The 25,563-nt window shown below is 42.7% G+C and overlaps 1 protein-coding gene across 1 annotated transcript; it reads left to right on the forward strand.

Annotated features, from left to right (window-relative positions):
- Window positions 1-4,158, forward strand: igf2a (insulin-like growth factor 2a). The gene is made up of 4 exons (XM_084405141.1): window positions 1-267; window positions 617-749; window positions 1,546-1,721; window positions 2,650-4,158. The coding sequence occupies exons 1-4, from the start codon at window positions 208-210 to the stop codon at window positions 2,884-2,886; spliced, it is 606 nt and encodes a 201-aa protein (XP_084261267.1). The 5' UTR covers window positions 1-207; the 3' UTR covers window positions 2,887-4,158.
- The last annotated feature ends 21,405 nt before the right edge of the window (window positions 4,159-25,563 follow it).

The raw sequence follows: 25,563 nt of genomic DNA on the forward strand, positions 1-25,563 counted from the left end.
GTTCACGAATCGGACATCGCCACTGGGCTGGGGGGTGCGAGGGGCGGGTGTAGTATATATTGCCTCTCAGTACATATCCCTTGCCTGTCCTCTGAACTTTGAGACAGCCACAAGCATCACTCACAGAGATGCAGCAGACTGGAAATTAAACAAAGCAACTCTTTAGTACAACAGCTAGTAAACGTCGCTTTCCACAAACCGCCTACTATGGACGATTACCATCTATTCTGTGCATCGTGTCGAAAAACGGAGAAAAGACAAACAACGGTAAGAGAAAGTGATAATACGAGCTTGTAGTACTACCTTTCTGCATGTTTACATTTGCACAATTTCACCGTAACTATTTAAAAATGTACATTTATGAATATTAATGACGATATGTCAAACTTTGAGAAAAGTTTTCATAATCTTCATCATTCTGTGGGTTTGAGGGTTGTTTTAAGGGTAGCCATTGCTTGATTGTATCACTGATACGGATAGCGTCTCCAGTTACTTTGAACTTTGTTGAATACTATTTGCTGAAAACCAGACAATTACATCAGTAGCCTCTTTTAAACGATACAGTTTGACTGCGTGTGTATGAATTGACTCACTCAAGTCTGTTTTCATTTTACAGATGTGCTCACTGATACTCTTCATTCTGTCATTGTTCATGTTGGCATCCCCCGTAGCAACGGCGGAGACACTTTGCGGTGGAGAACTTGTGGATACTCTGCAGTTCGTGTGTGGAGAAAATGGGTTTTATATCAGTAAGTGTAACTCTTACAGTGCTGTGTGATGGTTATTGCCAGGAAATCTAAACCTTTACATAGCTATTTTTCTTATAGAAGTACATTTAAATTGAGATAGTGGTCATAGTAAATGGCATAATCATCTGTCTTGTCTTTCAAATTGCTGGTTGCATAATTACACAAGTACTAATGACTGTCACAATGAGTGTGTTCATTAATGAGGAAACATATGTCTTTTATCGCTTTCCACCAACTGTTCTCAATGCAAGCCATTAGTGCTGTTAATTGCTGTTAAATGTAAGTGTTAGGGGGACAAATTGAATTTGTGTTTGCAGGTATTTATTTGTTTGCAAACGATTTATCTCAGTTCTCTCTCTCTCTCTCTCTCTCTCTCTCTCTCTCTCATCCCCTGTATTCCTATCAGATGACGGTGGACTTCCCCCTTTCGTACCTCTCCTGCTGTTCTTTATCTTTTATCTCTGTTTAGTAGGCAAATGGCAAGGTTAAAGGATCCATTTTGCTAGCTATTCACACATCCTTGGGAACATAGAACAATATTTGTTTTTTTCTGTGCACAGTGTTTTAAAGTCCTTATCAAATCGGTTAGTGCCAAAAATAAAAAGGAGGTCACAAAGAACAGGAAAGAAAGAAAGGATCTGTTGATGCAGTCTCAGATTTCAGAAATCCTAGGAACATGCCAGCAGCCACATGTGGGATTTGGTGAAATATAAACAAAAGGGTGTGAATTGGTAGCATTGGTCGCTTTCTAGGGGAACCCCAGAGTTGATCGTTTACCTTCTCTTCCCCCACCCAGGCAGGCCGAACAGATCAAACAGCCGCCGTCCTCAGAGAGGAATAGTAGAAGAATGCTGCTTTCGGAGCTGCGAGCTGCGTCTGTTGGAGCAGTACTGTGCAAAACCTGTGAAGTCCGAGCGAGATGTTTCCTCCACCTCGCTGCAGGTCTTCCCTGTGTCCCAGGCTCTTCACAAGGTACATGGAGCTGCTTATCTTCCCCTCCCCCCGTCGAAAGCCCAGCACAATGATTTTGCTGAACCCACAAACACAGACTCAGACTAGACAGGCAAGTCAGACATGCAGCCTGTTTTTATCACTGCAAAATCAATATTAACCATGTCTCCTCTCTCAGAATTGCTGAGCAATGTGGAAAATGGCACAGATCATCAGAAATCTGTAGACTGCATTAAAGATGATGTACGAACAACATTTAGGGAGATAGTTGCTCAAACAAAAGCCCATGGCAACACCATGAAACTCTATTGGACAGCATGTGCAATGATGTCAGTATTCCAAGCACCAAAACAAGTACAAGTGTTGTGCCGCATTCTGGCAAATTTTTGTGCCATGTGCTCTTGGCATGGAAATATGTTAAGCGTTGGCAAGACAGTTGGCCAGCTGGCCATTGCTTGGATTTGAAAATTACAAAAACAAACAACCCAACAACACAATAGCCCCACTTGAGTCTACATTCGCACTGTGAGTTGATGAGGACGCTGGAGAGGTTGTTCAACGAATAATCAATTTACCTATAGAGTCAATCTAAAGTCTTCTTTTTTTTTTTTTTTACTGTTCCAGGGTAAGAGCACAATAAGAGAACGGCCTATGTATGTGACAGATATTATTAGATTTTAAGCTACAATTTGGCTTTGTTCATTATCATATTGAAATTTGAAGAATTTATGGATTTGGCGGATGCTTTTATCCAAAGTTACTTGCATTGCATTCACTGTAGACATTTAATCTGTTCATGCCTTCCCTGGGAATCGAACCCATGACCCTTGGTAATGTTAGCGCCGTGCTCTACTGTTTGAGCTAGTGTTTCAAAACTTTGAAATCAGTTGATAATATGACAACAGATCAATGGATTACAGAAACTACAGCAAGTTCTTCTGTTTTGCAGGACATCTCAGGAGGGCCTCTTGGTGTGAAGTATTCCAAATATGAAGTGTGGCAAAGAAAGCCTGCCCAGAGGTTAAGGAGAGGGGTCCCATCAATCCTGCTTGCCCAAAAGTTTAGGAGGCAGGTTAGGAAAATCCAAGATGAGGAGCAAGCCAGTTTCCACCGCCCCCTCATGACCCTCCCCAACAGACACCCTGACATCCTTCCATACATCCAGATCAACACGTCCCACAAATGATGGCCAGCCTTCCTAAATGGCAATAAACAAGGGATTATAGCCAAGTCTTGGTCAGTAGAGGCACTTTTTTCATGAATCACACCACTCGGCCACCGTCTTTGTCAAATCCAGATTATGAACACTTTGTATTATCAGCCTTCGAAATGCAAGAAGTTAACGTTGAAAGTGAATGTAATGCGACAGGAGAGATGAATGCAGTCTTGGTGAATATCATGGGGATGCCCAGAACTGATGCTGAGGAAGTTGCCCGAATCTTGCTTGCACCCTATTGTGAATGTCATATTTTAAGGAATGAAATTATCGAGATTAGAGTCCTTTACCTGCACCTTTAAAGTGCCACACCTTTGGCATATAGACCGAAGTAAGGAAAATGTTGGCTGGCTGTGCAAAGCCAAGGACTGATGTTAACAGCACTATTTTTTTTATTTTTTTTGGGACTGCTAAATATGATAACATTATGGTGCTAACTTTGCAAAAGGACTCACAAGGAGTTTGCTAAGGAGTTTTTCCGTTTTAGGAAAGAAAAAAAACAAGATTGTATTCAAAAGACAATTAAGTAACTCTGATTGTTTGGAGATGATCCCAACCAGGAAAAACTGTTTCCAATTCTTGGCTGTTCAAGATCCATACTCTGTGCCCTGGAGAACGAAGGTGAAGCCTTTACTATTAAACAATATAGCATTGCAATGGAAGGCAGGAAACATCACAAAATATTGAAGCTGAGGACATCTACAATCAAGTCATCTTGGACTTTGGGCAAGAGCAGTTTCGAGGTGTCACTTATTGGACCATAACATTCCTGTTTCCAGTCTTGAGTTTTTGCCATTTTATCTTTGCGAATTGTCTACACTGTTATTAAGACAGTATTTTACACATATAAACAAAAGAATGGAACAATCTTTTTAAAAGGAAATTCAGCAATAACCTCTTGCATAATTTCATCATACACTTGTAGTATTCCAGTGCTTTTGCTTGGAATAAAAAGAATACTTGAATATGTATGAAAAGTCTAATAAGATGTTGTCATTTACCCTAGTATGACCAGTCTTGCAAATTGAGCCACCAAACATTTTCTTTAAGTAATGGCACTGTATCAAGGCATTATTTATTTTGATATGAAACCCATAAAAATCAGTCCCAATGAGAGATTACATGCACAACCTGCAGTTTTTGTATATTATCTTTTTTTAGTTGTTCTGCTTATGTATGTAGATGCTATGTACCAAAAAATGTTGTCTCTTTTTTTAAGTAAAGTCAATGGAAGCTTCTAAAGTTGTCCTGACTCACTTTTTTAATAGCTTGTTTTACTGCATGTTGCCTAATCTAAAATAGTTGGATAAGTCGATAGCTTTTGGAATGCATTTGGAACAGCAAAACAAGTGCATACGTACACAGGCTGTGACCTGGCTGCCCTAAGGGAAGGGTGAAGGCTGAGGAACACTTACTTTTGATGATTTGCTGACTAACCTTGACGAAATGCCATAGGTCAGCTCAGAAGCATGCAGAATCCATATCAGCTGTGCTCCATGAAAAGTTGAGCCTCATCTTCAGTGCCCTCAAGGTTTAGTTATAGGTGTCCTCCCCAAAGTAAGTCGTCTTGTCTTTCTGAGGTCTGTTTATGAAGATATTGAAATTCCAAGTATTTCTGAATCAGAATGGAACAGAAAGCCTTTTAAAGCTCATCAACTGGTGCAAACAGATGGTGCAACCAGAATGGGAATGGTATCTTGCAAGTGGGAAGAAGTGTGCTGCTACGGTTTACAGACAAGGTGTTTAAAAGTGTAATTTACCAATACAGCATTTGCATTGAAGGGATAGGTCACCCAAAATTCATTAAAACACCTTTAATGACATGTATGACTCCCTTTCTTCTGTGGAACATCAAAGAAGATCTTTAAAAAAATGTTTCAATTGTTTTTTGTTCATACAGTGATAGCCAATGGGTTCCAAAACAACATTGGATTTGGACATTCAATGTATAGACAAAAAATAAACAAACAAATAAATAAAATGTCTTCTTATGTATGGAGGGAGCCCCTTACACGACAGGGTATCATGGTCAAATTGTTTCCACAAAATGAAGGAACAAATTAGCACAACATGGCCATGATTGAACTAATACAAGGAAACTTGTTGGGAAGTTGTGAGAACCATATTGATTTATTTTCCTCATGTCATCTGCAGGGCTCCATACTTCTGTTTTGAAGAAAGAAAGTCATACAGGTTTGAAACAACATGAAGGTGAGTAAATGATAAGTATTAATAATATTTACCAATAGTCTGCTTGTATTTGGTCATTGGGTAATCAAATACTAAAATACTCCTGTGAATACAGTTTAATCATTTGAATGTTAGGTGTCATACAGAAGCTGCAGCACTTTCAGTGGTTACCCCGTTCATTTGCACTTCATCCAGTCTCATTCCACCCCAAACCCAAGGAAACTCTACAGGCCCAAACCTGCTCTTAACAGTCTTCTTCATAGTTCATACCTTATGAATATAATCACAAAAGCTAAATGCCAGATATTAATTTGACTGACTTTGTGCCTTGGGGATGTTTATGTAAGACTTGGAGGGGTTGAGATGTGATTTAAGGACAGGGCTGTTTTCTCTAAAGCCTGAGATGGGAAAGAACAGGAATGATACCTGAAGGATTAACTTCAAAGTCCCCGACGTTCTTTAGTTCACTCTCTGGCAGCTGAAACTATCCTTCAATCTATCAGCCATCCACTTTGTCATGTATCTGTTGTGCTGCTCTTGTTCGTGTACATGTTGTATCGTGGGAACTGATGTTTTGTGTACACAAGCAAGATGATATATACTCTTTGTAGTTGTTCTGTATAAAAACTGTATACAAAATCAGGTTAATGGTGAACTGGATGATGGTACTTGTGTCTGAGATCATCACAAGCTTCTGTTCAAAAGATGGCTGGAACAACAGATTCACACTGACACAGTGTGCCTGTTGTTTGGTCTATTGTGTGAAATGAAGGCTGTAACTATCGATGTCCCACTGAGCAAGATATCTGCTCTCTAATGTGTAGGCAATGCCTGAAATCAGCCATAAGCAAACAAATGACCACAAATTTGGTGTTTCAAGATGCCACAATGTTGTTTACTATTTATGACGATTCCCAGCAAATTATGTAATGCAATGGATTGTTAAGTTCAGGAAACAACTGTAAAGTCATTCCCTCATACAAAATGTTTGTTCATTTTTTGAGACATAGTAATACGCCTTATTTTCCTTCTCTCTTTTGTCTTACAAGGCTTGATCCTGCAATGAATGAAGTTGCTTATTGACAGCTATGTTATCAAAGGCAGTTCACAAATACAAAACTTTTGTATTTGATTGAATTGGTTAAGTGAACCTTTCTTGTGAATGACTGTTGTTACTCCAAATGATATTCTGTGACAAAGAAACTCTTTGTATTGCGTATACGTAGATCTCTCCATTACTACATGGGGATGAGTGTGTTTACCCTTGTCATAATCTTGCATAACCCTATTATGCAAAAAGGCCAAATGTGTTCAAAAGCATGCAGAACATTCAATGTGACATCATGTCTACTCAAAACAGGTGGAGATTTCAGCAGCACGAGGCAAACTGCCATGATGCTGTATGCATGTGAAAATGTGCATAGAGTATAGGGGTAGAAAAGGGCATGAACTTTCACACACAAATGTGCACACATGTATAGGCTACACAAATGTGCACACTAGTTTTGAGAACTAAATTGAGAAAATATTAATGTTGTCGTATGGCAACGGTGTACCACAGTGGAATTGCAGTAATGTATTTCCCCATTTGGGATTTTATATAGATAGATAGTAGCATCAACAATATTATTGCATTTACGTATTTATTTATTTGAAATGTTAATTAGTATAGTTGTATTAATGTATAAATGTCACGGCAAAGAGTACAGAAGAGGCAATAGCAAGTAAAACTGGTTTATTGATAACAATTTAAGGAACCAGACTCAAATGGATGAATATCAGGAACAGACTCAATGGATGAAACCCAGTCATAGTCTGGTTGGTAGCGCAGGTTTGCAATAAAGCAACTCGGTCGTCAGAAGAGTGAAGTAAATCCCGGAGTGATGAAATGACGGGAAGACTGGAACTCAGACGAACAACGGTAATCCACAACGATGAATCTCTCACACGAAGAACAGACTGGAACACGGAGACCCGAAAAGGAACAGACACTGCACAGGGAATCATCCCACAAAACAATCTGACAAACACAAGACGCAAGAGGTGAGAATAAATAGGCGCTGGTGATTAGAATCAGCTGGCGCTGATTCTCCCGGAGGATCATCAGCGACCACGCCCACACACACACACCCATGCACACACATAAACAGCGCAAGGAAGAGTCAGTGAATTCATCAACCGTGACAATAAATAACAAAGTGATTTCTTCATTTCAGAAAATGAATACAGCAATATTTTACGGAAAGGGCAATAGGAAGAGTGCAGAGTTAGCTCCATGTGATGAGATGAGAGTAAGGAGGAGTTAGCCAAATGATTGGGAATGATAGGGCTTAAATGATAGGGATCTAATTATTTTTGGTTTGCATGAGTTCCAAGTATATAAATCTATAAATTTATAAAATAAATGTGCAATTAAATAAAAAAGAAAATATTTTTTTTCCATTTTCCATTGTGGTACAGCGTTGCCATATAAGTATCCCCCCAAAAATCATTTTGGATTTGTATGATTGAAGCTATTTCATGTAATACAAACTTTGAAAAAATATTTCATGCTTAGAACATAAGTACCAGTGAAATGTAAAAATGTGACTTGGTCATATGTAAATGTATGTACATGACATGCAGAAGAAGAAATAGATACAGTGAGGAAAATAAGTATTTGAACACCCTGCTATTTTGCAAGTTCTCCCACTTAGAAATCATGGAGGGGTCTGAAATTGTCATCGTAGGTGCATGTCCACTGTGAGAGACATAATAAAAAATAAAAAATCCAGAAATCACAATGTATGATTTTTTAACTATTTATTTGTATGATACAGCTGCAAATAAGTATTTGAACACCTGAGAAAATCAATGTTAATATTTGGTACAGTAGCCTTTGATTGCAATTACAGAGGTCAAACGTTTCCTGTAGTTTTTCACCAGGTTTGCACACACTGCAGGAGGGATTTTGGCCCACTCCTCCACACAGATCTTCTCTAGATCAGTCAGGTTTCTGGGCTGTCACTGAGAAACACGGAGTTTGAGCTCCCTCCAAAGATTCTCTATTGGGTTTAGGTCTGGAGACTGGCTAGGCCACGCCAGAACCTTGATATGCTTCTTACAGAGCCACTCCTTGGTTATCCTGGCTGTGTGCTTCGGGTCATTGTCATGTTGGAAGACCCAGCCTCGACCCATCTTCAATGCTCTAACTGAGGGAAGGAGGTTGTTCCCCAAAATCTCGCAATACATGGCCCCAGTCATCCTCTCCTTAATACAGTGCAGTCGCCCTGTCCCATGTGCAGAAAAACACCCCCAAAGCATGATGCTACCACCCCCATGCTTCACAGTAGGGATGGTGTTCTTGGGATGGTACTCATCATTCTTCTTCCTCCAAACATGTTTAGTGGAATTATGACCAAAAAGTTCTATTTTGGTCTCATCTGACCACATGACTTTCTCCCATGACTCCTCTGGATCATCCAAATGGTCATTGGCAAACCTAAGACGGGCCTTGACATGTGCTGGTTTAAGCAGGGGAACCTTCCGTGCCATGCATGATTTCAAACCATGACGTCTTAGTGTATTACCAACAGTAACCTTGGAAACGGTGGTCCCAGCTCTTTTCAGGTCATTGACCAGCTCCTCCCGTGTAGTTCTGGGCTGATTTCTCACCTTTCTTAGGATCATTGAGACCCCACGAGGTGAGATCTTGCATGGAGCCCCAGTCCGAGGGAGATTGACAGTCATGTTTAGCTTCTTCCATTTTCTAATGATTGCTCCAACAGTGGACCTTTTTTTACCAAGCTGCTTGGCAATTTCCCCGTAGCCCTTTCCAGCCTTGTGGAGGTGTACAATTTTGTCTCTAGTGTCTTTGGACAGCTCTTTGGTCTTGGCCATGTTAGTAGTTGGATTCTTACTGATTGTATGGGGTGGACAGGTGTCTTTATGCAGCTAACGACCTCCAACAGGTGCATCTAATTTAGGATAATAAATGGAGGTGGACATTTTAAAGGCAGACTAACAGGTCTTTGAGGGTCAGAATTCTAGCTGATAGACAGGTGTTCAAATACTTATTTGCAGCTGTATCATACAAATAAATAGTTAAAAAATCATATATTGTGATTTCTGGATTTGTTTTTTTTAGATTATGTCTCTCACAGTGGACATGCACCTACGATGACAATTTCAGACCCCTCCATGATTTCCAAGTGGGAGAACTTGCAAAATAGCAGGGTGTTCAAATACTTATTTTCCTCACTGTATAGATTAAGAATTCGTTCCCACAACTTAATAATTCATGGCCATGTTTTATAAAAAATTTCCCCATGTTTTTGTTATATCGTGGCCATGTTGTTATACTGGATAAAAGTCTCTCCACATCGTGATTAATAATTAAAGTGTTCAATATATATATATACAGTATATATATATTTATCTTCTGTGGAACGATAGAATGTTTGTCCAATCGTTGCATGCAGTCCGTATTGGCAATGATAGGGTGGCCTGGCCTACGTTCCTGTCTACCTATGGTTGCGTTTTACTCCACTTTTAGACATACACTCGTTTAACTTTGTCAAGTGGAAGAGAAAAGTTTATATGGACAGGCCTCGACCCTTCGATTTTGACTGAGGGAGTGAGTCTACTCAACATGTACACTTCAGGCAGATCCATAGACCAAAATGCAACATGATTGTGACGTCACAGCAGATCACACTTATTTTACCCCCACCCCACACAACTCGAGTGTATGATATTTTGAGTTATTGACATTTAACCACATTTAATACTTGTAGTTACCTTAAGCTTTTTTTTTAACACAGTTATAGTTTATTGTATTGTTATCATTTTTGTTTGTGTTTTTTATATTTAATATAAATGTATCAATATATTCATAATTAATATTTGTACAAATATATTTTTTTAAATAATACATATTTAAGTTTTTAAACAGCCCAAGCATACATTTAGGCCTACAGAAGGGTAAATAATGAATCAGCTTCATTGCGGATTCCATGTGATCAAGGGTTTAGGCCAGGGTGTTCCATTTAAACACATTTCAAGGGTTTCCCCAGTAGTGGGCACTCGTGCAACTTAAGCAATGACGTACATCCGAGTGAACAAGACGAAGGGAAGTTAGCGAGGGAAGGGCATACATTTTTTTACTTAAATGCAGCCTATGGCTGCGTCCAAAACAGCATACTCTCTTGACTAGGTACTTATTTTGAATAAGTAATTACTTCACGACCACTAAAAAAGTACACTCTATATAGTATGAATGTGTGTAGTATGAATGTAATGTGGACATACTACAATCGCCATGTTGTCATTATCATGTGACCTACCAGTGTCAGTTACATCACCTCAGTGTCATTCACAAATCCTCTCCCGTGGCCTCATGGGATAGAAAAATCTACATTGTATGCACACTTTAGAATCTTGGCAGAAGTAGGAGGTCATCTCTGTACTTTTTTGCCTACTCTTTTATAAGTACTGTGAATTTGGACATACTTCTTTTGTCACATACTGTTTTTCACCTACTATGTAGTAGGGAACTATGCGATTTTGGACACCTCCGCGCACCTGCTCGCGCAGACATCACACATCATTAGTGTTTTCCATGAGGCTACGCAGAATTGTAGACAGAGTCATCGAGCGAGAATGGCAAACAGACAACAGCCACCTTTTTGGTGAATGAGACATGAGGTAATGTGAAAGTGTTGCGTTCCACCCGCCACCAACACAGTCTCTTGTGACACTTTGCAGACTCTGCTCTGCTCTGGCTGTGTGCGTTCATGTGTTTTGGAGAGGGCTCTGAAGGGAGGGTGCTCTTGCTAAAAAATCACTGTGACCATCTAGTTATTGCTAGCCTCTATGAAGCTGCACACGATAGCTTTAATTCCCTCATTTTGGTTAAAGCTACAGCATGTAACTCTCTGGCGGTTCAACATAAATAAAACTGCAGGTACAGATTTATGTGCGCAGTTATCTTCCAGTCAGGTTCTCTGCATGAATGTGGTTCCAGGCACCAATGTACAGAGATAGCCTACAGAACGTGGAATGGAGAAATAAATAATGGTTTCTTTGTTTGTACAAATGATGATTCCCTGGAGATTTGCTGTTTTGAATAATTCATGGTCGATTTTTCTTGACTTCTTTAACCCTCTATGGCATGGTTTTGCCATCAGGCAACAAACTACCTTTTTGGACCTCACACCGCCCCCTTTAATTTATATTTATATATATATATATATATATATATATGAAGAGTTCAGATGCAAAAGCCTCTAAGTGCCATCTGAAATTTTCTTCTAGAATGATCATTTTTATAAAGGTATAAAGTTAAGCAATTTCACTTAAATGACAATTAATAGGTAATTTGCATTGCCATTTAAGTGAAATTAGTGAACTTAAATATACGAGCTTGATAAAAATGATCATTCTAGAAGAAAATTTCAGATGGCACTTAGAGGCTTTTGCATCTGAACTCTTCATATATATATATATATTTGGGGTGGACCAGTCCTTTCAGGAAGTAAAGTTACATGGGACACAGTGCCACCAATTGGTTAGATTAATATAACTTTTTAACATGAAGTTTAAATAACTTTATATAAAAAAATAAAATAAATCATGCATATGCATCAGTATGTAAAGTAGTATGTTCGATTGTTTAAAGATGTGTTTTTATTTATATTCTAAAACCATGTTTTTTGTTTGTTGCCTCAGCGCAACATTTGACATGAAACAGAGGGATTCACACAGGTAAAGTTATCAACAAGTTTATTTGCAGAAGTATGTGATTGCAACACTGGAAGCAGGTGAGTAACTGATGAATATAGTGTTCAGGATGGATATCTGGATGAGTTACGGTCTTATCTGTTGCAGGTTCTGAATTGGAGACTGAGGCAGATGACTGAAGACGGACGGAAGACGGAGGCAGATGAGGCAGATGACCGAAGACGGAAGACGGAGGCAGATGACCGAAGACGGAAGACGGAGGCAGATGACCGAAGACGGAAGACGGAGGCAGATGACCGAAGACGGAAGACGGAGGCAGATGACCGAAGACGGAAGACGGAGGCAGATGACCGAAGACGGAAGACGGAGGCAGATGACCGAAGACGGATGAAGGAGGCAGATGACCGAAGACGGAAGACGGAGGTAGATGACCGAAGACGGAAGACGAATGAAGGAGGCAGATGACTGAAGACGGAAGACGGAGGCAGATGACTGAAGACGGAGGCAGATGACTGAAGACGGAGGCAGATGACTGAAGACGGAAGACGGAGGCAGATGACTGAAGACGGAAGACGGAAGACGGAGGCAGATGACTGAAGACGGAAGACGGAGGCAGATGACTGAAGACGGAAGACAGAGGCAGATGACTGAAGATGGAAGACGGAGGCAGATGACTGAAGACGGAAGACGGATGAAGGAGGCAGATGACTGAAGACGGAAGACGGAGGCAGATGACTGAAGACGGAAGACGGATGAAGGAGGCAGATGACTGAAGACGGAAGACGGAGGCAGATGACTGAAGACGGAAGACGGATGAAGGAGGCAGATGACTGAAGACGGATGAAGGAGGCAGATGACTGAAGGCGGAAGGAGGCAGATGACTGAAGACGGATGAAGGAGGCAGATGACTGAAGACGGATGAAGGAGGCAGATGACTGAAGACGGAAGACGGATGAAGGAGGCAGATGACTGAAGGCGGAAGGAGGCAGATGACTGAAGACGGAAGACGGAGGCAGATGACCGAAGACGGAAGACGGAGGCAGATGACTGAAGACGGAAGACGGAGGCAGATGACCGAAGACGGATGAAGGAGGCAGATGACTGAAGACGGATGAAGGAGGCAGATGACTGAAGACGGAAGACGGAGGCAGATGACTGAAGACGGAAGACAGAGGCAGATGACTGAAGACGGAAGACGGAGGCAGATGACTGAAGACGGAAGACGGAGGCAGATGACTGAGGACGGAAGACGGATGAAGGAGGCAGATGACTGAAGACGGAAGACGGAGGCAGATGACTGAAGACGGAAGACGGATGAAGGAGGCAGATGACTGAAGACGGAAGACGGATGAAGGAGGCAGATGACTGAAGACGGAAGACGGATGAAGGAGGCAGATGACTGAAGGCGGAAGGAGGCAGATGACTGAAGACGGATGAAGGAGGTAGATGACTGAAGACGGAGGCAGATGACTGAAGACGGAAGACGGATGAAGGAGGCAGATGACTGAAGGCGGAAGGAGGCAGATGACTGAAGACGGATGAAGGAGGCAGATGACTGAAGACGGAGGCAGATGACTGAAGACGGAAGACGGAGGCAGATGACTGAAGACGGAAGACGGAGGCAGATGACTGAAGATGGAAGGAGGCAGATGACTGAAGACGGAAGACGGATGAAGGAGGCAGATGACTGAAGACGGATGAAGGAGGCAGATGACTGAAGACGGAAGACGGATGAAGGAGGCAGATGACTGAAGGCGGAAGGAGGCAGATGACTGAAGACGGAAGACGGAAGACGGAGGCAGATGACTGAAGACGGATGAAGGAGGCAGATGACTGGAGGCAGATGACTGAAGACGGAAGACGGAGGCAGATGACTGAAGATGGAAGGAGGCAGATGACTGAAGATGGAAGACGGAGGCAGATGACTGAAGACGGATGAAGGAGGCAGATGACTGAAGACGGAAGACGGAGGCAGATGACTGAAGACGAAGACGGAGGCAGATGACTGAAGGCGGAAGGAAGCAGATGACTGAAGACGGATGAAGGAGGCAGATGACCGAAGACAGAAGACGGAGGCAGATGACTGAAGACGGAAGACGGAGGCAGATGACTGAAGACGGAAGACAGAGGCAGATGACTGAAGATGGAAGACGGAGGCAGATGACTGAGGACGGAAGACGGATGAAGGAGGCAGATGACTGAAGACGGAAGACGGATGAAGGAGGCAGATGACTGAAGACGGAAGACGGATGAAGGAGGCAGATGACTGAAGACAGAAGACGGAGGCAGATGACTGAAGACGGAAGACGGATGAAGGAGGCAGATGACTGAAGACGGAAGACGGATGAAGGAGGCAGATGACTGAAGGCGGAAGGAGGCAGATGACTGAAGACGGAAGACGGATGAAGGAGGCAGATGACTGAAGGCGGAAGGAGGCAGATGACTGAAGACGGATGAAGGAGGCAGATGACTGAAGACGGAGGCAGATGACTGAAGACGGATGAAGGAGGCAGATGACTGAAGACGGAGGCAGATGACTGAAGACGGAAGACGGAGGCAGATGACTGAAGATGGAAGGAGGCAGATGACTGAAGATGGAAGACGGAGGCAGATGACTGAAGACGGATGAAGGAGGCAGATGACTGAAGGCGGAAGGAGGCAGATGACTGAAGACGGATGAAGGAGGCAGATGACTGAAGACGGAGGCAGATGACTGAAGACGGAAGACGGAGGCAGATGACTGAAGACGAAGACGGAGGCAGATGACTGAAGGCGGAAGGAGGCAGATGACTGAAGACGGATGAAGGAGGCAGATGACCGAAGACGGAAGACGGAGGCAGATGACTGAAGACGGATGAAGGAGGCAGATGACCGAAGACGGAAGACGGAGGCAGATGACTGAAGACGGAAGATGGAGGCAGATGACTGAAGACGGAAGACAGAGGCAGATGACTGAAGACGGATGAAGGAGGCAGATGACCGAAGACGGATGAAGGAGGCAGATGACCGAAGACGGAAGACGGAGGCAGATGACTGAAGACGGATGAAGGAGGCAGATGACCGAAGACTGAAGACGGAGGCAGATGACTGAAGACGGAAGACGGAGGCAGATGACTGAGGACGGAAGACGGATGAAGGAGGCAGATGACTGAAGACGGAAGACGAAGGCAGATGACTGAAGACGGAAGACGGATGAAGGAGGCAGATGACTGAAGACGGAAGACGGAGGCAGATGACTGAAGACGGAAGACGGATGAAGGAGGCAGATGACTGAAGACGGAAGACGGATGAAGGAGGCAGATGACTGAAGGCGGAAGGAGGCAGATGACTGAAGACGGATGAAGGAGGTAGATGACTGAAGACGGAGGCAGATGACTGAAGACGGAAGACGGATGAAGGAGGCAGATGACTGAAGGCGGAAGGAGGCAGATGACTGAAGACGGATGAAGGAGGCAGATGACTGAAGACGGAGGCAGATGACTGAAGACGGAGGCAGATGACTGAAGACGGAAGACGGAGGCAGATGACTGAAGATGGAAGGAGGCAGATGACTGAAGACGGAAGACGGATGAAGGAGGCAGATGACTGAAGACGGATGAAGGAGGCAGATGACTGAAGACGGAAGACGGATGAAGGAGGCAGATGACTGAAGGCGGAAGGAGGCAGATGACTGAAGACGGATGAAGGAGGCAGATGACTGAAGATGGAAGACGGAAGACGGAGGCAGATGACTGAAGACGGATGAAGGAGGCAGATGACTGAAGACGGAAGACGGAGGCAGATGACTGAAGACGGAAGACGGAGGCAGATGACCGAAGACGGATGAAGGAGGCAGATGACTGAAGACGGAAGACGGAAGACGGAGGCAGATGACTGAAGACGGATGAAGGAGGCAGATGACTGAAGACGGAAGACGGAGGCAGATGACTGAAGACGGAAGACGGAGGCAGATGACCGAAGACGGATGAAGGAGGCAGATGACCGAAGACGGATGAAGAAGGCAGATGATTGAAGACTGAAGACGGAAGACGGAAGACGGAAGACGGAGGCAGATGACTGAAGATGGAAGGAGGCAGATGACTGAAGACGGATGAAGAAGGCAGATGATTGAAGACTGAAGACGGAGGCAGATGACTGAAGACGGAAGACGGAGGCAGATGACTGAAGACGGAAGACGGATGAAGGAGGCAGATGACTGAAGACGGATGAAGGAGGCAGATGACTGAAGGCGGAAGACGGATGAAGGAGGCAGATGACTGAAGGCGGAAGGAGGCAGATGACTGAAGACGGATGAAGGAGGCAGAGGACCGAAGACTGAAGACGGAGGCAGATGACTGAAGACGGAAGATGGAGGCAGATGACCGAAGACGGAAGACGGAGGCAGATGACCGAAGACGGAAGACGGAGGCAGATGACCGAAGACGGATGAAGGAGGCAGATGACCGAAGACGGAGGCAGATGACTGAAGACGGAAGACGGAGGCAGAAGACTGAAGACGGAAGACGGAGGCAGATGACTGAAGACGGAAGACAGAAGATGGAGGCAGATGACTGAAGATGGAAGGAGGCAGATGACTGAAGACTGAAGACGGAGGCAGATGATTGAAGACTGAAGACGGAGGCAGATGACTGAAGACGGAAGACGGAGGCAGATGACTGAAGACGGAAGACGGATGAAGGAGGCAGATGACTGAAGACGGAAGACGGATGAAGGAGGCAGATGACTGAAGGCGGAAGACGGATGAAGGAGGCAGATGACTGAAGGCGGAAGGAGGCAGATGACTGAAAACGGATGAAGGAGGCAGATGACTGAAGACTGAAGACGGAGGCAGATGACTGAAGACGGAAGATGGAGGCAGATGACTGAAGACGGAAGATGGAGGCAGATGACTGAAGACGGAAGATGGAGGCAGATGACTGAAGACGGATGAAGGAGGCAGATGACTGAAGACGGAAGACGGATGAAGGAGGCAGATGACTGAAGACGGAAGATGGAGGCAGATGACTGAAGACGGAAGATGGAGGCAGATGACTGAAGACGGATGAAGGAGGCAGATGACTGAAGACGGAAGACGGATGAAGGAGGCAGATGACTGAAGGCGGAAGGAGGCAGATGACTGAAGACGGATGAAGGAGGCAGATGGTGAAGGAGGCAGATGGTGAAGGAGGCAGATGGTGAAGGAGGCAGGGTGACTGAAGACGGATCGTTCTGGTAGGTATCGTGCAGGCAAGGAGTCAGGTAAGTGTTCTTTGAGGGAATGACGTGACCAGACAATGGTGAACTGCAGAGGGAAGAGTTAAATAGTGCTGGATGATGATCAGTGAAGATTGGTGACAGTTGACGGTGATCTCTGTGATTGGGAAGTGCATGCAGGTAAAGGGCCAGGGAGGATGATGGGAAATGCAGTGAGGAGGTGGTGACTGGTGACCGTGACAACATTGTGCAGTTATCACTTTTGTTCAGGCAATATCATAGGGTTAGAAACATATGGTGCATTCAAGTTCTCCTGGGATGTTTGTTTTTACAAGTTCGGAAAACTCAAAGAATGTGCATTATATGTGTCATTTATTATTATTTCTGTCAGGACCACTACCATCAAATACGATTGACAATTAGCATACAGTTTGGATTGGCGGTATGGTTCCGTTCTGGGCAAGAACTCCCTGCGCATCCATGCAGCCTAGCATGGATAAGAGCAGGGAGAGCAGCTATAACCCCCCTTGGGGTAAACAGAACAGAACCAACATGAATGTTTGCAAATATAATTAATCCAAGATTTTAAAGTACAACATAATTTGAGAATTTATTCTGATTCAAGGGGAATCAGAATGCTGAATCCTAGCTGGACAAGAGGAGGAGCTGGGGATGGAGGAGGGTAATTAGCTCCTGAGAAACGCGATAGCTGCTGATAATACTGAAGGAGCTTATATATGTATACGGTGATAGGCGTCATACAGTATTCCTATGGGTAGATGTGGATCAGCTGAGAGTCAGCTGATGCGTGCTTGACTAACGTGACCTGCCAGAACTAACGCTACGCTTGATTATTATTATGCTTCCACAGAGAATGATGGGAAATGTAGTTTGGTCACTAAACTACCCATAAACTGGCTAAATGAGTAGTGTTTTCTGGCAAACTTTATCTCTCTTATTCATTAACAGTACAGGTTTGAGAGACATTTAGGAGGTCAGGGGTCAGTTAAGATTCAGTCAGCAAAGTAACGTGTATGTGTGTGTGCGCATCAGTATGTGGTGTGTGTTTGTTTGTTTGATTTATATGTTTATATGAATATGAACATTTATACATAAGGTGTTATGAGGTGTTAGTTGTATAGTAATAGTTTTTTTATTGTTTGATGTTTGTGATTGGTTGGAACCATTTGTGATGGATGTTTGTCAAAATAAAACTTTTCTAATGCACATATTGCTTGGTCTCCCTATTCCACCTATAGAAAACCTTGGAGTTTTAGTACCCTCATAGCTCATTGTTGCCCTGGATGTATTATCAGGGACCCCCAAGCTCCCAAAAATATTTTTCCCCTCAAAAAATAAACATTCATGTCATAGAGGGTTAAGCATTGCAAGACCATCTCTGGCACTACTCCCACACCATACAAGCGCTCTGTGTATGTGTTATGACGTGACGTTATAATATTTTTTGCCCTTTAAATTGTGTTCATGATTTAAGTAAAATGAGGGAACAAACTAATAATTTGAGGGAACAAATTGTTAAATAGTTACCATGATCCTAGTTTAGTTTTCACTTTTTTTCCAGTTTATTTCAACCATTTCTAGACAGAAATAAGCATTGTAGTCACTAAATTAGATTTAGTGTGGCATGATTATCACTAAAGCTCTCTTCAATTTGTTCTTGATCATTAGATGTGACATTATGTGGTCTTGGAAGTCTGTCTGAAACTGTGTTTTTGCCTGTAAAATCATTGACTGATGGGGCAATGGGGCAGTAGGGCAGATACCTTTGGTTTTGGACACACTGCCACAGAGTGTGCAACTTTGAAACATTAATTGCTATTTGGGACAGAAAGAGCATTTATTTTTTTCAGCTCGGCTTTAGCATCACCACGGAAGTAAACTCTATATTTGAATATTGTATGAGTGTATAGTACAGCATATCTACATTTATAGCGAATCTATGTGAAAAGCAGTTATAGAGTGTAAATGTAATTTGCATACCTAATCATATAGCAATTGAATGATCAGGAAGCATGAGTCAAGCGACTACTGTATGTGTAAATAGTCCACCTGATGAATACAAAGCTTCAGTAATATAGAATCATTTCAGCCCAGCTTAGAATTGATGTAGAGCCAGTTGGATCATTCTCTGCCCTTAGCGAAACACAAAAACTACGCACATAGTAGGCTCAGTCAAACATTAATCATCTTTTCTGTACCAGGTGTGTAGTCTTGAACTTTGAAATGAAAACGTAAGGCATTGTTTTGAAGGTTTTTGCTCATATTGCAAAGACATAAAATAAAATCTCTCTATGTAAGTGTCACAGTGGAAACCACAAAAGTTTGTTGATTATGGTGGCTCTAGTGTCAAAGACCATTTGATTGCATATTACCTAACAAAAAGTTTGTCTACCAAACTGTTTACATTGGAGTGCATCTGCATTACATCTAGTTAGTTTACACCATGTTTTGTGAGGATTCAACTCTCTTTAACATTTCACTTCATTGTGGTTTATATTTTATCCTGCTGCATATGCACAGCTTTGCACAGCTTTGCCAACACAAGAATAAATTATATTTTAAAATATATTAAAAATATTTTGCAGCCTTGATGATCATACAAGACTACTTTCAAAAACATAAAAAAATCCTACCGACCCCAAACATTTGAATGGTAGTGTACACTGAAAGTGAGCATGTGCAGCTGTTGCTTTAAGGAGGTATTTCTACCTGATTCTACCTATATATTCTAATTTTGTTGTAGCCTAATTCAATCAGGTTTATGTAACATAAAACAGGAGAATGCTGTTTTAACTTAATTGAGTTACATTGACCCAATATACAATTTCAATAAAACTCAGGATGGACACATTCGTCACATGCACACTACGACAGTACCAGACCAATAGAGGGCAGTATAGTTGTTACTCATGTCAGCTACAGGACATCTGCTCTGAAGGACAAAGAAGAAGAAAAGATGTGTGTTTGGCTGCTCCTTGTTGATAGGTGAATTTTGCTGCTGTGAGAAACTGTGATTTGAGGTTATTATTCACATTATGTTGCATCAAAGTGAAAATCACAATTGACATTATAAAACAATCAAACACTCAAGAAATGATATTTTTTGCCTCTTGTTCAGTTTAATAAAATACAATTTTATACAATAAATAAAAACATTTAAAAAAAAAATTTTCATTCAATAAATTATTATTATTAAAAAAACAATTATTTAATTAAAATTAGCTAAAGTTACACAAAATAATATTTGCCACACCTTAATTTAATTGTGTTCAATCTGCCTAATATTATTTTACTTAAATATATTATTGATATATTTTGTGGTAAAACCAAATGAATATTTTTTTGTAGACATAACTAACTGGTATGTGTTTCCCAAAAGCATCATAAGCCTAAGTAGATTGTTGAGCCATTGCCACCAATGGTCTCTCTACGATTAACTTAGCTCACAATGCTTTTGAGAAATGCAGCCTTGAGCAGTCAGTGGCTCTACAGTTCCCATGTTTTGCAAGGGACTGCATTAGGAGAGTAAATTTAGGGATTCATTTATTAAACCCCTTTAATGTAGGGCGCGCCGAGTTATTGTATGTTCAATGCTCAGTACTGACACTTGTCTTTTCTTAGTGGTTAATTATACATTGTGTATAACGATGAATGACTCTACTTGTTTGAAAATTAAGCCTTAGAATGAATGAAAAAATTAGGTTGGACCAACATAAACCAAAGTACGTTGGGTTGACCCAACTAAATGACCCAACTTTTGAATGAACTAAATTAAATTGTGTATAATCTTAAATCATTTATTCAATTTCAACAAAACCAGTTATTGTAGATGTTACCACATTAATTAAATTTTCTAAGTAAAAAAAAAAATCAAAAAAAAATCAGTGTATATCTTTTTCATTCAAAACCAAATCACAGTCATCCAAACAGCAACACAGCAAAGATTCAAAAGATAAACAAGGCGTGTACGTATAAGAAACGTGACTACATTTAGAGCAGTTGGTGTAAACACAGTAAACTTTACAATAATCTATAGACCCCTTTTCAGTTGGTAAACATGGTGACTTTTTTTGTGGGCGGAGCTTAGGTGGTGGCAGAACGATCCCCCTGGCTGCTTCACTAACGTTAGTTTGCAAGATTTGTTAGCTTGTTTTTTAATAACGACTGGAGAAAATCCGATTTTATCTTAATGTGCAAGGTCACTCACTGTCCAGGACCGCGATTGTTATTTGCAAAAGTTTATTTTAACGGACATCCCAGATTGGCTGACCCGTACACGCTCAGTCAATGGATGGACGATCTGACAGGATTAACGTTAACGCTACCTCCGGTTGAGTGACCTGGCTTCTACACCTACCTGATAGAGAAACTGAGCGTAAAGAGAAACTGAGGGCATATATATCTTTAGATGCCTATAACTGTACTAAATGGTCACGTACAAGACTTGTGTGGTAGCCTACGATCCGCAGTTTGCAGTCAATCATAGATGATTCACAAATAATAACAATCATTTAGAAAAAATTATGCGATAAAATTTCAAATTGGAGCCTGTACTTCGTCGATTCTTGCACCCAACAACACAACAAGATGACATTTAATAACAATAATAATAATTTAAGCTCCTTATTATGAAGCCGAATCTGTGCTGGTTTGTATTGGCCGCCTCCAGTTTTCCCTTTGTTTTGCCACCAGCTAACGACATGACGTAACTGTGACGTCGGCTCGAAATTGGTCTATATGAATGTTGTCAAAATACTGCATTGTGTCAAACATATTTTCACCTAAAATAGAATTGGATTTATAAATACAAATTCTCTTCAAAGACCTCAAATAAATTGCTTTGCCTGTTTTCTTTTCCCCTGGTATCTCTCAGAAAACAACTTGTGTGCTGTCCATGGTCCTGAAAAATACCTTATTGAGGTCTTATAATGGAAGTTCCCTTAACAGGCCTAAGTAAAAAATGTATTACCTTAAAGTCCCTTTTTATGGTTTTCGCATATTCCCTTTCATGCAGTGTGTAATATAGCTGTTTGTGAATATAAACGTTCTGCAAAGTTGAAAGTGCATGATAAATAAAGTCATTGTCTCCCAATAGAAATAATCAACTCTGAACTGCCTTTACGAGTTGTTTGGATTTTTGGATAATACTGCTTTACGGTTCTACGTCACTAGAAGATACATTTGCATAATGCCCGCCCATGTTGTACATTGTCCGCCCGCGAACAACTTGACCAGCCCTCAAATGTCATTTTACAGACTACTGCTTCTCAAGTTCAACTTGCTCCTCAGATTCACAACCTTTATGTATGACTAATTATTGATGTATATATTTTCTACTGGGTGTTCAAAATACTTAGTTTTGTGTTTTATATTGTGTAGGTCTCCTGCTCACTGGCTAACTCACGTTAAATTATTACGGTCTTACTGGCATACGTCTGCTTATCAGCTGTGGGCCACTATTACCTAAAACTGCATCTATTAATGCATATTGTCTGTCGTTCCCTTTCAGTCGGTCACGTTCGACGTTACATCGATGTGCTGACGCAATTGGGATCACTTCAGGGAGCACTATCATCTTCGAGTATCTACAGAACGAGCCAATGCACATTGGTGTGCAAGATTTGCATCCTGCGCCCGCCCTTGGCTGCTCTGCCATCGAGGGTGGTGAGGAGGGAGGAGCCACTAGGACAGCTTCTGGCACTATACGGCGCCGTCCACGTCCTAGTGGTCATGCACCTCCGAGAAGAATGGCCAACAAGAAACCAATCGTCCAACTGAGAAGGTTCGGGACATGGTGGAGGGTTCCACACAAGCCCGACCTTCTCGGCGGCCCGGTTGTGACGGCGCGAGCAGCGAGTGGCCGCAAGCTGACTAAAATAGCTCAACAACTGCTGTTTCCACAGCAAGTGAATTTCTGTGTCGGTATCAGTGTGCATTCCCTGAGAGTGCACATCAGCTTGCACTATTTCTGCTATGCACTATGCACTATGCCATTCCCTGGGTGCCTCAGCACTATTGAGAGATCTGAAAGAGTATTTTTTCTTAAGAAAAAGAGCAATCACAGGCGTGACACTGCGTCCTTTTCAGGATGTAATTCTGCCTGTGTGTGTTTGTGGGTGCGGTCGTTCCCTGGCGCCAGCAGATGGCCACAATAGTTGCCTCTCATGTTTGGGCAATCAGCACGCTGAGGCTGCTTTTGTGAATAGTTCATGTTCTCACTGTGGGAACATGACTATGTTATAAATATCGGTTCCTGGACTCCCCCCTCTCCCAGGTTGGGTTGTTCGGCGACGCAGTCGAACGCTTCTCCCAACAGTTCTCAACTGCCCAGAAGCAGATGGAGGCCATCCGGCACATCCTACCCCGGCAGACAGTTTCTTCGCTTTGCATTCGAGGGGTGGGCATATCAGTACAAGGTCTTACCCTTTGGGCTGGCCCTGTCACCACGTGTCTTAACAAAAGTCACGGAGACGGCAATTGCTCCCATGTGCGAGCGTGGTGTTTGCATTCTCAACTAACTCAACGACTAGCTCATTCTGGTGCAGTTGAGAGAGCAGTTGTGCGAACACAGGGACATGGTGCTCAGTCACCTCAGCCACCTAGGGCTTCGGGTCAACTGGGAAAAGAGCAAAGTCACCCCCGGGCAGAGGATCTATTTTCTCAGTATGGAGCTGGACTCAATCAGCATGAATTCCTGCAAGAAAGGCTGGAGCGAACGCTGTTTCCCTCCACCCTTAAAGTGTATGTTGCCACTATTGCCGCACATCACAATGCAGCTGAGGGTAAATCGCTTGGAAAGCACGACCTGATTGTCAGGTTCCTGAGGGGGACACTCTCTATACCTTCTTGGGATCTGTCTCTGGTCCTTTCGGTACTTCAGAGACCACCCTTTAAGCCTTTGCAGTCAGCAGAGCTAAAAGTTCTGTCCTGTAAGACAGTACTCCTGGTTGCATTGGCCTCCATCAAGAGGGTAGGGGGCCTGCATGCATTTTTGGTCAACGAATCGTGCCTAGAATTCGGCCCGGCTAACTCTCACGTGATTCTGAGACCCCGACTTGGATACGTGCCCAAGGTTCCTACCACTCCCTTCCGGGACCAGGTGGTGAACCTGCAAGCGTTGCCCTCGGAGGAGCCAGACCCAGCCCTGGCTTTTCTTTGTCCCGTTCGCGCCTTTACGTGGACAGAACGCAAAACACGTTCGCTAGGTTTTATAGCCTACGTGTTGAGACGGTTTCTTCCTGTGTGCTCGCTTCAACTAGCCAGTAACACCGAAGTTCCCGCTCTAGTGTCAGCTTGCTGCGCCACTCCCCTTCACATGGAGTGGATATGTTCACTTTTTGCTCCAGTCGAGTTCCCCACTTGGCGAACCCTGTAGAGTCCCCCTCGCACGCACCCCTCGGCAGTCAGACGTGGCAGAGTGTCTGACGCCAGGCCTAGTACTCGTATGCTTGTGTAACCTGTGCTAGGCTGGGTCCCATATGTTGTGATCCCTGCTGCGATCCCGCACTGCGGGGCGCAAGATACAAATCTCGCACACCAATGTGCATTGGCTCGTTCTGTAGATACTCGAAGATGATAGGGCTCCCTGAAGTGATCCCAACCCTTCAGGGAACGAGGGTTACATGCGTAACCGAGACATTCTTACTACTGTGAGTAAAGATAAAGTTTTATGTTCCATCAGTCATTCACGCTAGAACTTCAGTTCCCACATGTGCACCGCAATAAATTAGAAATATACACATGGGTTTGTTGATGGACATACGCTTGTTAATGCTGATGGTGAGGAATTACAGTTGCAACATCTAATAATGTACCTCAAACTGAGTAGTGTATCACTGAGAAACGTACTGCTCAAGTCGTCCTTGCAATGGAGGTTCAGGTTGATTAACTAGTTCTTCTAATGTTTCGTCTTCGGACTCGCGCTCAGATTGATATCGTAAAATTCTACGTCATCATTCGTTACTGTCTTTAGTGTACAGTGTACAATCGCTGAGCTGTAGGAAGCCTCTGGACAGAGCTGACGTTCAGTTATGGTAATGGCCGTTTTTGTGTCCGACAGGCACTGTACATGGTAGACCAATCACAACAGACTGGGCTATCTGGCCAATCAGAGCAGAGTAGCTCGCGGAAAGGAGGGATTTAGAGAGACTGATTCATCCATCGTCGTTTGAGAATCATTGAAAAATGTGATGTGCAATGTATATGATGAGAAAATGAAATAACATCACAGATGAACGAAATGCAATCAAATAAGTAAATTTCGCAACAAGTGGAGCAGAACCTAATATTCTTTTTAAGATAATCGATAATACAGAAATTTGCTGTACAAATACCAATGGAGACAAGATCACAGGTAGTGAATCCCCCCCCCCCCTCCCCCCTGAAAGCTAACAAGACAAATTTAAATATTGACCTGTCCTTTTCAAACATCCCAGTTCCAACGCCTTCTCTAATTTTTGGCAGCAATATCCAGCAACCCCAGAGTTCATCTTTCTACATTAGTTAATGTTCATCTTAGTTTAA

This window comes from Rutilus rutilus (assembly GCF_951802725.1).
Source record: "Rutilus rutilus genome assembly, chromosome: 3".
In the NCBI taxonomy this organism is placed as follows: Eukaryota; Metazoa; Chordata; class Actinopteri; order Cypriniformes; family Leuciscidae; genus Rutilus; species Rutilus rutilus.